We start from the raw sequence: 13275 nt of genomic DNA, 5'->3' as shown, positions 1-13275 counted from the left end.
GTTATTTAAATCCGAAAAGAAAAACGATAAAAATGAAAGGCTCAGAATTCGAACCCACAAAAAAAAGAAAAAAAAAAAAGAAAAAAAAACGTACCCTAGCCGGATTCGAACCCCCGACCTCAGTTCCGAAGATCTGATTTCAAGTTCGACGCCTTACCATTAGGCCACCAGCGCGCGGCGGCCGTGTGACGTCATTTCCGCCACACACCAAGCTCACAAATACACCGCGGCAGAACGTCTACGCATGCGCTGAATTTAGCACTTCCGGTCACCTTTCCAGTCACTCAACGGGCTTCACTCGCTTCGCTTTCGGATCGGTTCAAGGTCAGTCGTGGCCCACGTTTTAGTTGTTAAATTGCTTTGTGAATTGCAGTGTTTTAATCTGCTGTCTTAGATTACAAACTAAATATGACCGAAACAATACTCGATAGATTTAGAAAAGGTAAGTCGTGGATTCGTTGAGGCTTTGATTCTGAATTTGAGCAGCAGATGAGCTTAAATAAGCTTAGGTTTATCACACAAGGCGAGAAGGCAGAGTTTTACTTGCCAGTTTTTCTTGATCGATTAACCTTGAATAAATTCATACTTTCCTATCCAGTAATTGGTTGCATGTTTGTGTATTTTTTAGCTTTAATTGTTTTCAGTTCTACATTTATTTAACCTAACACTTCGCTCTAAAAAATGACAGCACGCAGTCGCTTCGTTTGTTTTTCGTTTAGCAGAGGTATAAAAACTTTTTAAAGTTTTTTTTTTAAATAACAGTGAGTGAGGTCCGATTTTTAATTATTCGGTTTTTGGTTTAAAGCAAGTTTTTAAACTAGACTTTGATTCTGTTTTCCTTTTAGATTGAGGAGAGATAACCGGTACGATAGTTTGAAAGTTTGGTTAATTGAACGCCATGTGCGAATCTGCAAGTTTCATGTTCGCGCGTGAGGCAGCCACACGGACTGGAAATGTGGAAAACATCCGCCAAATAGACGAATATTTGACCTTGTGAGGAGGATTAAGAAAATCAAATTGCCTTTGTCTTGAATGGAAACACAATTTAAACTTGTTTAGCTTCTCGGCTAACAGCTTTCAATCCAGCAAAAACTCCAGGTAGTCCGGGAGTATCGAAGACTCAATTCATTCATGTTGAACCAAGCAAACACTGAGCAAATGTTGTTTTCTTTCTTGTTTTGTGACTTTTTTCTCAGTGAAGGCAAGAATTATCGAAAGCCTAAACTTGAAAGTTCAGTGGTTCTTTATTTTGGTTTTATGTTGTTTTTCTTTCTCATTTGTCGCGCCTTAATTTGTGAGCAATTAAAGCGGGCAAAGTGATAGACATAGTCAAAACGAAAATGCCGCTGTCGACTGTCGAGCGCTTGCGACCTGTAAACTTCAAGCATCATTTTCAATGTTGGTGCAAGCAGGAAACCCTATGGTGCAAAAGTATGAAGCTACAAAAATAAATAAACTTTTGAATTAGACCATTATTTTCCTTAAGTTTCTTTGCTATTTCTTAAGTTTTGTGTTTAAACTTCGCGCGACGGGAATTTTGTATTTACGCGACTGGATTACATAGTCAACCGGAAATACCAAACTGACCGGATGTTAATTTTCCACTCATGCGCAGTGCGTTTTGCCGCGGTGTCGCTCACAAATATATTTAACAATTATTCGCCGAAGGCGAAGTGATTATTGTTGAATAATCCCCGAGACGAAGTCGAGGGGATTATTCAACAATAATCACTGAGCCTGAGGTGAATAATTGTTTTAGTATAATTTTCAGAGGTGAATATCAACAACTGCAAAATAACAATAGAAAACACGAAAACAACAAACACAAGTGCTCGCTTGCATACGTGTAAACCAGTTTAATTCATCGATTGAAACCGTTATTTACACTAAAGTTTTAGCAATAAAACGGAACAAAACGAACACTACGAAAAAGATAGATATCTGGTACCTTTGTTTAATCGTTGGTGACTTCTGAGCAATTGTGTGAATCCTCTCGAAATTACTAGCTCCGGTGAGAAGAGAACTAAATAATGTTTTGACAGTTGATCTGACTGAGTACATGGCCGCCGTGCAATCTCCAAAACCATCATGTTTACACTTTACGATAAATTCTAATGCCTTGAAAACCATCTCTTGAAAGTATTTTCGGTCCAAAAGGCTTGGTAGTTACTTTGAAAAATTCCCAATGTTTCAAATATTCAGGACTTGGAGGGATTTCTTTTAAATGAGAGAAATTTTCATTCAGCAAATGCCGCCATGTTCACTGGCCTGGATGGCAAACGTGGCATGGCTTAGTAGCCAAACCTTCAGATGCAATATTCACCGCCTAGCGCGGTGAATATTGCGACATAGTCCGAGCTTCTCGACCAATCAGAATTGAATTTACCTCTGCAAATTATACTAAATATATATATAGAAATATATATGACCGTAAACTCCACACGAGATTTCATCCCGCCTGATCCCTTTGAGGGACAAAATTATACACCCCGCTACGCTCGGCCTTCGGCCTCGCTTCGCGAGGAATTAGGTACCACCCTTTTATTTCACATTCAAAACCTATTGTAATCTAGCTAACGGTCACTTCTGAAAATGTATGCTATAACCCCGGTATAACATACGAAACGCTAACGTTGTCTTCTCGTGTTTGTCACCGTAGTGAGTTTTTTTAATTTTTATTGAAGTTAAAATGGCCCAGGAATAAGAATTTCTAGGAATATCCCTCGTAGGGTGATCATTATGGTTTGTGTAGAGGACATGAGACGCTCGAGTGAATGTTAAACGCTGTTGTTGCCCTGTTTTTATCTTGTAACAGGGAGCGAGTTGCTTGCTACCAATGCAATCTGATCATGACTAATACACCACACGAGTACTACGAGTAACATACGGGTAACATACGAGTAACACACGGAACATACGGGTACATACGGGTACATACGGGTACATACGGGTAACATACGAGTAACATACGGATACATACGAGTAACATACGGATACATACGGGTGCATACCAGTTCCTATTTCATTTCAAAAAGTGTACGTGACGAGTCCAAAACAAAAGTAAGACACAAAACCATTTTACTAGTAAAAAAGTCAAGATTTTGAAATGTTATAGGATCACGCTTATCAATCATACGATTTTACCCGTAAAAAAAAAAAAAATCAGATACATACGGGTGCATATCAGTTCCCATTTCATTTCACTCTTCACAAGGAAACAAAACAAAAAACACGGGTACATACAGGTAACATACGAGGTATAATAATCGAATAATAATCTAAAAAATATTGATTCTTCATCCCTCTCCCCTCAAAACAAAATTGCGTGACGGCCCAAGGGACAAAGAGCATTGCTGGTTTTCACTGTCACGCCATGATAAAGTATAAAAAGAGGTTGGCAAAGGGTTTGGGGTGACGCGTGATTGAACTGAAATAAGCTGTGTGATGCGGAACTGCATCGAAAAAAAAAAGAAATTCAAAGCAAGATACAGTCAAAATAAAGGCCAATAAAGCGTGACGGTTGTGAAATCATTTGCTGGTCTTTCCACCCTTGACGTTGGATGTCGTTGATCTTCAAAATCCGAGACTCGCCGAGACGTCGAAACCCTCGTTTTAAAATCCAAGCCCGAGACTTCTGGTGCGATGAAATCCCTACCCTTTTCCTATGTTTTGAATGATTTTGGCATTTCGTTAAATGAAATGGGAACTGGTTTGCACCCGTTTTTATCCGTATGCCACCCGTATGTTCCGTGTGTTACTCTCGTTCAATGGTTTTGTGTCTTACTTTTGTTTTGGACTCGTCACGCAAGCTTTTTGAGGGGAAGAGGGCGGGGGAGCATAAAATAAAAATGAAATGAAATAGGAACTGGTATGCACCCGTATGTATCCGTATGTTACTCGTTTGTATCCGTATGTTACTCGTATGTATCCGTATGTTACTCGTATGTTACCCGTATGTACCTGTATGTACCCGTATGTTCCGTGTGTTACTCGTATGTTACCCGTATGTTACTCGTAGTACTCGTGTGGTGTATTAGTCATGATCATGCAATCTGACTTTGCATAGTAAAATGTACAATATTATGAAAGTGTTTTGGTATTCAAATTTACTGGTCCTATTTTGTATTACTTATGGACCGGTTAAATTATATCTTAGAGTCTTTAGCGCTTAGTACAGCAAATTTCAATGAAGTGTATCGGCCTACAACGATGCAATTAACCAGAAAATGCTTTTTAAAAGTAATTCTTTGCTTCAGTTTCAAACACATTTTTAACATAGAAATGCATGTTTCCCTATAGGCGGTCGACTCGTGTACCTCTTGATCGAACACTACAATGTATTGTGTTTTATTTTGTTTTATAAAGTCGTGATCTCGACTTATAATCGAAACCATTCCAATAAACCTCTTTCGCTTCGTTTGTTTGTTGACACATTACAGACCACGTTATGTTACCCTTGAGAATTATCTCGAATAAATTATTTCCAGATAGACAAAGGAGCAATTCTCAGGAGGACATCAGATGATCTGTATTGGGAAATTTACATACGTAGCGAAAGACGCCAATTTCTGGCTCATTGGAACTTTAGCGACAGCTAAACCTAGTTTAAATTCTTGTAAAATAAGTTTCGGGATCGATGTATTGTGAACCAAAGTTGTTCCGAACCGACTGATGAAAGTCAATCAATCTTGCATGTGGTTCGCACAATATTCCAGACATTATATTGATGCGGTTTCACATTCTTATAGTTTACACTTCCACAGGTACCAGGTTCTGTTGAACACTACAGTGAGATGAAGAAAAAAGGTACTTTTTTCTTTGTGGTGGCGATATACTTCGCTATAATCGTTGGCATAATCGTCTATATGCAAGAAACTGCACAGGACATAGCCAGGTTTAGCCAAAAAGGGATGGACGTCATTTCATCAACTGAATTTCACGGCAACAACAAGGAACTTCAGGACTATGTGGCACAACAAAGTACGAGATTGCCAACTAGAAAGCCATTTATTTATCTCACGCAAACGGAGCAATGTCTTCCTCCAAACTTGGCCAATTCTTCTCAGATTGGCGATCCTATGACTTGTAACTGCGATGTGATGGTGCTAAGTTACCGAGCCAAGTGTCAAGAAAACAAGCAATCGCACATCAGTTATTTGTTTGATCCGAATACGCTCTTTGCATCAGGACGAAATGTGCTCTATTTTTCTGCGATGGAAAGAAAACCTGGCTACCATTATTACATTTTTCTAGACGACGACATAGTTCTCAAGTTCAACAACTTTACACCCACCGACATGACTAAAATGTCGCCATTTCGAGTTGTGGAAAAGTGGTTGTTAGATTACGAGCCAGCGTTGGGAGTATTGGACTACAGGTATAACGGAGCAAGCCATTGGATTCACAAAAGGAAATATTCTTGTGCCATAAAAGAAACATCTCTAATACTTCCTGCTACAGTTTTCGATGCCAGCTTTAACGCTTTTCATTATAAAGCTGTGGAACATATTCTTCCCTATCCGACGCAGTATGAGCGCATGTGTATTTTTTCCAGTAATAGAAACACTATGCTTGCTGTTGAGATCAAATTTGGTGGCCAAGCACTTATGTTTGCTCCTGTAACAGCTGACAATCCCAAACATCGAAAAGAGTATGATAGATCTTTAACAAATCTGACAGAAATGATGCGTGAATTTATAGAAAGGATTAAACGAGAGGCCCCTTTAAAGCTTAGAAATCATGTTTTATTCAAAATGTTACACAAGAATCCAGACTTCTATCTTCAGAGACAGTCGCGATCGTTCTGTTTGAACGCTACTCGGCACGAGCCTATAATTCCATTCAGGCATTTGCTAAATCGTTCAAGTTCAAAATTTCCCTCCCCTGTGTACAGAGTTACCTTCGATCTTATTAAAGGGAACTCTGTTTGCATGGTAAAATATTCCTTATCGATTGTCATTTATTCCTTAATTGTAAGGTTTGCGCTGTGAATTTTGCCGTCTTTTTTAAAGACTACAAAAAAATGTTTGTATAGTTATTTTGTTTTCTTTCGCACGTTGCAAAAGGGCTCAAATACATAAAAATTGAGGAAATAAATAAGTTAATTTAAGTAATGCATTGTAACTCGAGGAATTATATTAGTTAATTTCACTTTTCTGTAGAGGGAGCGCACTGACATTTATTTTTTTCTTATTTGTTATTTGTTAATCGTATTTATGCAGTGCCATTGTTGTTAATAAAGTATTCATTAAATGCAAAAAAATATATATATATAAAAATAAAATAATAAAAATAAAAATTGACGAAAACATTGCCAAGCACTAAAACGAATTTTGAACACGAGAGTGATAAAAACTGAACTGCTTTGGTGAGACTAAATTTCTTGATAGTGGGAGATTTCGTATTGCGTGGCTTCACGTACCGTATTTTCTCGATTATTAAAACGCCCCCGGCGTTTATTGCAAACTTGGCCCGATAGAGCCGGCGTTTATTTGATTCCAGCAGTTTATTCAAGCCCTATGTTTCTAAGAAATGATTTTTATTCATTATTTTTGACAGCCATATATGTATACATTATTTCCAAAACATATTAAACCTTGAATAAAATAATGTTTAAGGGGTTTATTTTCAAATATAGCTTGGAGACCCGGCGTTTATTCGGGGCCCGGCGCTTAATCGAGAAAATACGGTATTTGTCACAGGTTTGTCAGTTTAATATCATCAGTTGAGGAACTATCGATATCATATTTTAACTATTCTCGAAATAAATGTTTGGCTCTAACGTGCGCGTTAGAATTAAAACACCCTGCGGTTAAGGTATTAAAGGTAAGGTAAGGTAATTTATTATATTAATTATATAGCTGTCAGTAAATCCTATATTGTCAGCGCAGCTATTTTTCCTTAATTAATAAGAACTGTCCAATTTGGGATTAAATTTGGATGGTTTCAATTAGGACTTTCAGGTAAAATCCACAATCTGTCCAATTTAAGAAAAATTGGACAGTTTCGTCTTAGCTAATCAAATCGAAGAAAAAACATCATGTGACGGATATTAGCCAATTAGCACAAAGCATAGCGTCAGCCCTGTAAACTTGTCCTGTTTTAGTCGACAATGGCGGAATTTTATAAGGCAAGTTTGCTACGTTTTTCTATTCCTTTTGAGCTTTTCAGCAATAGTAACAACAAAGAGAAATTTTCTACGTTGTCAGAAGAGGAGCTGGCTACACTAAGAAGCAAAAACCAAGAGCAAAACACCTCCAATAGTACAAAACTTGGGTGAACGTAAGTGCAGCGAAGCGAAGCGAAGCGAAGCGAAGCGAAGCGAAGCGAAGCGAAGCGAAGCAAAATATGTCAGATATTCATCGCCATGAGCTAGATGCAATTCTTTGTCGTTTTTTGCTGAAATTCGAAAAGAAAAGACGGCGATGAAGTACGAACGATATAGTGGAAAGGAGCATGTCAGATTCAAGAAGTTGTAAAGCTCTTCGGACACTTTGTTTACGACTTTAATTGATTGATGCAGTGTTTTCACTCACTTTGTAGCAAGCTTCGCAAACTCAGGTGAATAAAATTGCACTGTTTGTTTAAGTTTTATTTGTGAAGACAATGCTTTGAGTGAGTTGCTTGTGCTGTGTTATGCCTACTATTGTTGAATGCTTTTCCCGTTCTGGACATGTTTATTGTTTACGCTGGATTGACTGACTACAAGCTATACTAGTAATAGTTCTCACTATAAAGCTGCCCCCGCCTTTTTATAATTTGTTTTACAGCAATAATCTAGGATTAGTGGAGTCTTTTGTCGCCTTTAATTATTGATGCCGATGGACTGCACAATTAGGCTTCTTTTTTACTGTGCAATGTACGTCATGACATTGTTTGCTGCGGAATTTCTTGTTGTGTGACACCGTTGCATCCTAAAAATATTAATTCACAAGTTCAAGTCGAATATATTACCTAGCTCGCGGAAATATTAACCTAGCGGAAATACACATAACACATTATTCGTGGTGACAACACGCAAGCTTATTTCCTGGCTTATAACATTCAAAATTAACTTTAATTGCCACCGCAGGGTTTTGGCCTCTGAGGAGGCACCCTAGGAGTCCCCGGGTGTATACATACAAGGACAAAGAATGTTTGTTGAAAAAGTAAGAAATGTGTTTGTAATGGGCGAAGCGTTCTCGATTTGACAAAACTAGGCGCGCACGGTCGTCTCGGGTAATATTTTAGCAAGCGCGCACGGCGGTGTCGGGTACTTGCAACCATGAGGTCGCGTTTCGTCACCTTCGAGCTTCGCCATCTTCTAGCAGCATTTCGTTTTCCGGTTTTGGTTTACGCGTGTTCACAGATTTGTTCGAGCGGTTTCTCTGCTTTAAGTGATATTTGAAGCAGTTGTTAGTAATACGTCGAAAGATTTCGAGCAATTGGTTTCGTGTTCTTGGCTACGTGTGTTCTAAGAGCTGTTTCGAGCGTCAACGTTTGCTTTCGGGGGTTTGTATCGTATACATCTTACAACGAGTAATAAACAATCAAAGTGCCCGTTGGGCTGTCTCGTGTTACAGATCAGTAAAGTAGCACCCGTTGCTAACAATCATATAAGCTCAGAAAAACCATCTCCGGATTCTACAATATTAATTTTCTTCAACGGAAACAATCAGTTATACGAAACAAAACCTGGAAAACAAAAAACAAAAAAAATAATTGCATTAAAAAACAACTACTGAACACCAATACACAACATCGCGTACCTATCTATAAATCCCTAAACCTCTATCAAATTACTTCTTACTTCTCCAAACTAAATGACAAGTGAAATCGTTCATTAACATACAAACCGCTCTAAATATATCTGTGATGCTTACCTACTTGTACTAGTCTTGATACAATAAACAGCAAATACTAATGTGATCTGTCCACTAGCTACAACTCACAAAAATTATTACCAAGTTCATAGGAATCATGAAATCTTGCAATTTGTAATCTACTGAAGCTTTTAACCTACTTCTGAAATATACAGAGCCAGGAGCGCATTACTAGTAATGGCTCCTGACAAAGCCCCATTCTGATGACTTAGTGTCTTCAAAATGTCATATAACGTTCTAGAAATCGTCCTTTAAATAAATATTCTATTTTACATAACTTGTTCAAAAATCACAACTCCGTCGTGCGCCACTAGTGAGCATATGAAAAAATTAAGGTCAATATTCAACAACTACTTCTGCTCTGCCGCTTTTAAGCGGTTTTATCATCGGTCTTTAAAAAGACCGATGATAGCTTCCAATATGTAAAAGAAGTGTTCTATATACACCTCTGCACAAACATGTTACCCTACCGTTCACTCACCTTGCAACTAAAATTATTCTCAGTGAAAATAAACTAGAACTGTGCATGAAAAGCCCTCAGTCACATATAATAACCTTGATTAAATTATTAATTCTCAATACGCTTTTTAGAACTTCCAGCGCAACTTGTTGATACAGCTACCTAATTAGTAAGACATAAGTACACTGAACAAAGCAAATTTGTTTCCCGTTTCGCAGATAACGATATTCGCACTTCCCTTAATGGTTTTATTCTGTATCTACCGCGTATTCAATATACTGCTTTCCTATTATGGCCTGAATGAAGTTTAAACAACCTACCAAAACGCAAAATGAGATACCACTTCAATTTTTCTGTTTGCGTGATAACTTCACTTAATATTCTCCTTTTGACACATCATTTGACATATCTGAAAAGTGCTCTGGCGCCAACAACCCTCGACCCGATTGTACACTACCCCCCGACTACCCACTACACAGTATCTTCGACAGATGTTGCCCGAACATTCAGTCTTTGTTTAGCAAGAACGTCACCTGACACTACACTTGAAATCTAAAGCCGAAGTGGTGAAAAGCAAAGCAAATTAGTTTCCTGAGAAGGTTTTTCGACGTAATTTGCTTCTCACTTCTTTCTAATGGGGATCTGTTTTATCTGGAGGCATTATGTATTAAATAGAGCCGTAAGATTGTGGCCAAGGAAATGTCTAGAGGTCATTGCATTTATAGTCTGCGCTGCGTGGTTTCCTGTTTGTTTCACACTTCTTTGCCACATGTTTTGCTAGTTTAGTTTGTTTTTGCTCAAGTCTATTTGTAAAATACGCTTTAAACTCTCGAAATTTACGCCGTGGAAGGACAAGATATATGTTCCGTGAAAACGTTGATTACTTGCATTTTGTTGATACTGTTGCAAGATGTATTGTGTATTATCACTTAATATATCTTGGTCCGGCTTCGCAAGTGACAACGGGAAATGAATTTGATTGCTTGAAGCTTAAAAGACTTTATCCCTGGTCCTCTTCGTGCCAAATTTCGATTTCAGTGCTCGCCTCATTTCATCCCAGACCTTTCGTGCTTCTCTGCTCTTCAGGCGATCGAAATTATCAGCCCAAAGACGAATTAGCATTTTCTGATCATCGTCGGACCCATTTGTCGTAAGTTCTCTTTGCCGGTCCGGATTCGGGAGAAGATGCTGTAGATGTACTTGCAACAGCAACGGGACTCGTCGGGGAGCTCGTTATATCGCTCGATGCGCTCCCTGGCCTGCTTTGACTGCCTTCACCCACGTTTAACTGCGAATGCAGTTCATTTATAAAAGGGCCAAACTGCTGTTGCTGCTGCTGCTGCTGATCAAAAAAGTAACCGGATAAAATGGTGTTGAACTGAGAAAAAAGCCACCTCCATCCATGATCGAGTGTTCTAGCGAAGTTCCCGCGCTTTGTGATTGCGTGCGATCATGACCTTCAATGTCATTTCCCTGACAGGTTCTGTTATCATTGGAGACGGCTTCCTTTGTTATTAAAGACAAAATTTTGGAAAATCGGTTCGCCTTTTTTTTTAAGTGGAGGTCGCACTTAAAAATCTCGCGTGTTGATAGATTTTCACCGCAAAGTAAGCAAATTCTTCCAAAATTTTTTTTAGTGCGACCCGGCCCTAAGAAAAACAAACAAAAAGGAATTATGAATTTGACTTTGTGACCTTAGTGTCTTCAAAATATCATATCACGTTCTGGAAAGCGTATACAATTAACAAAGCAAAGCAAATTAATTTCCTGTTTCTCAGATAACGATAATCGCACTTCCCTTAATCCTTTTATTCTGTTTCTACACTATTCATAATACGCCCTTCCTATTCTTTACTGAATAAAGTTTAAAGAAACGAACAAAGCCGAAGATGAGATACCACATCAATATTTTTGTTTGCGTGGTAACTTCACTTAATATTCTCCTTTTGACACATCATTTGACATATCTGAAAACTGCTCTCAACAACCGTCGACCCTAACACGCACCAAAATGGCTTTCTTGTAACGCAAACAGAAATTTAACAACAGCTTTTCAGCCAGCCGCATACTTTAACAATACCCACCGCAAATATAATATCAAAACACAAACCTACCGTAAAGATAAATTCATTTTCCATGTAAAAAACTATCTATTTAAGCAACATATGTGAGATAAAATCTCCTTATCAGATTTGGCGGTATTACTAAAGATGGTACTTCATGTAATATATTACATTATTCACATACCTTAGTAATCCAAACATTTACACCATGTCTCACACGTGTAAATAAGCACGTTTAAAACTCGACAAGAGAAAACGCGCAATACGAAGAACAGCATCCCGATGCATCTTATCAGCAAAATGTATCTATGTAAATATGTCTATTTCTTACCTTGTTTCCTTGCTACTTTATCACTTCGTTACCTTACGAGAGGTCTTACACAAAGCACTATCCTGAGCTACCGAGTCCCCTCGGATAATCTCGTGTTACGTCACGGTCACGTCGTTCACGACGTGACCGCGACGTAACACGAGACAAAAATGTAATACAAGGTAATTCGTTTCGCTAACAAACTGTCAGATTATTTGATCCAAAGAGTGCGTTGAATAAGGATCAAAAATTGTTTTCTCGAATCTTTGAACTGTGCCATATATATTTGTTACTCGCGGAATTTTTAGGCTTTTTGGCCTGGAAATTCGTCGAAGGTGACGAAACGCGACCTCATGGTTTCAAGTACCCGACACCGCCGTGCGCGCTTGCTAAAATATTACCCGAGACGACCGTGCGCGCCTAGTTTTGTCAAATCGAGAACGCTTCGCCCATTACAAACACATTTCTTGCTTTTTCAACAAATATTCTTTGTCCTTGTATGTATACACCCGGGGACTCCTAGGGTGCCTCCTCGGGTTTTGGCCTCTGGGCCTTCACATGTGAACCCTGCGGGGGCAAATACCCAGCGGGGGCAATAATTAATATGTAACCGGACTACAAGCTTGTCCAATTTGGAAATAATTAGATTCAAAAAATTCCTCTGACAGCCAAATTGGACTCGGCCTACGGCCTCGTCCAATTTTGGCTGCCCTCGGAATTTTTTTCATCAAATTATTTCCAAATTGGACAGCATGTAGTCTAATTACGTATACAAACATCAATGAAATACCAGGAAATCTTTAGCGCGAAAAAATCATATCTTCACACGTCAAAATAACGTGTTATTTTCACATGTGAAGATATTGATTTCGAAACATTTTCTGGCAAGTTTGCCCTCTTTCAATGCTGAACAAGCCAAAGTAAATCGATATTAAGTCGAAACATCTTCGGTTCTTCCTCGGCAATCTTCGGATATCTTCGGACATTATCGGTAAAGTTCGGAAAATGTTCGGAAACATTCGTTTGACCTTCGGACAACATTTTGCAAATCTTCGGAAATCTTCGGAAAATGGTCGGAAATCTTCGGAAAATCGTCAAAAACATCGTAATTAGTAGGTTAATATAATAAACAGAATATTACATGGTTGCTTGGAGATATGAAATTTATCGATTTGAACACTCGGAGATAAATTTCATATCTCCGCGCAACCATGTAATATCCTCTATTTATTTCACGACAAATAAACAGGGAGTGGTTTCCTAATCTCCCGAACCAGAGGCTCATGATAAAAGTGTTTGACAATTTAGGTAATAAAAATAAATGAATACATATTAAAAAGATTTAAAAACTACATATTGGCATTAAAACGCGGTTGCATCACATAAGAAGAGAATTTATGTATATATAGTATGACTGTACGAACGTGCGGTTGGACGGTGAGACAACATTTCTTGATAATCTCTTATTGTTTGGCTGTATTTATCAGTTAAGGTGGCTTAATACAGTTTTGAGAGGGCAAATCAGTCCAACCTTCAACTCTCTTGTACAATCTCCAGAAAAGTTTTTTCTTTCTCTTATCA

General features: G+C 38.4%; 1 protein-coding gene across 1 annotated transcript; it reads left to right on the top strand.

The window, feature by feature from the left end:
- The first annotated feature begins 4793 nt into the window (after nucleotides 1-4793).
- Nucleotides 4794-5990, top strand: LOC144655138 (uncharacterized). Its single transcript, XM_078515352.1, has one exon. It carries the CDS (start codon nucleotides 4794-4796, stop codon nucleotides 5988-5990), a length of 1197 nt encoding a protein of 398 aa, XP_078371478.1.
- The last annotated feature ends 7285 nt before the right edge of the window (nucleotides 5991-13275 follow it).

Source organism: Oculina patagonica, chromosome 5 (genome assembly GCF_052425735.1).
Source record: "Oculina patagonica isolate OP01 chromosome 5, crgOcupat, whole genome shotgun sequence".
Lineage (NCBI taxonomy): Eukaryota > Metazoa > Cnidaria > Anthozoa > Scleractinia > Oculinidae > Oculina > Oculina patagonica.
The sequence above is the reverse complement of the archived record's forward strand: the minus strand, read 5'-3'. Positions and strand labels throughout refer to the sequence as shown.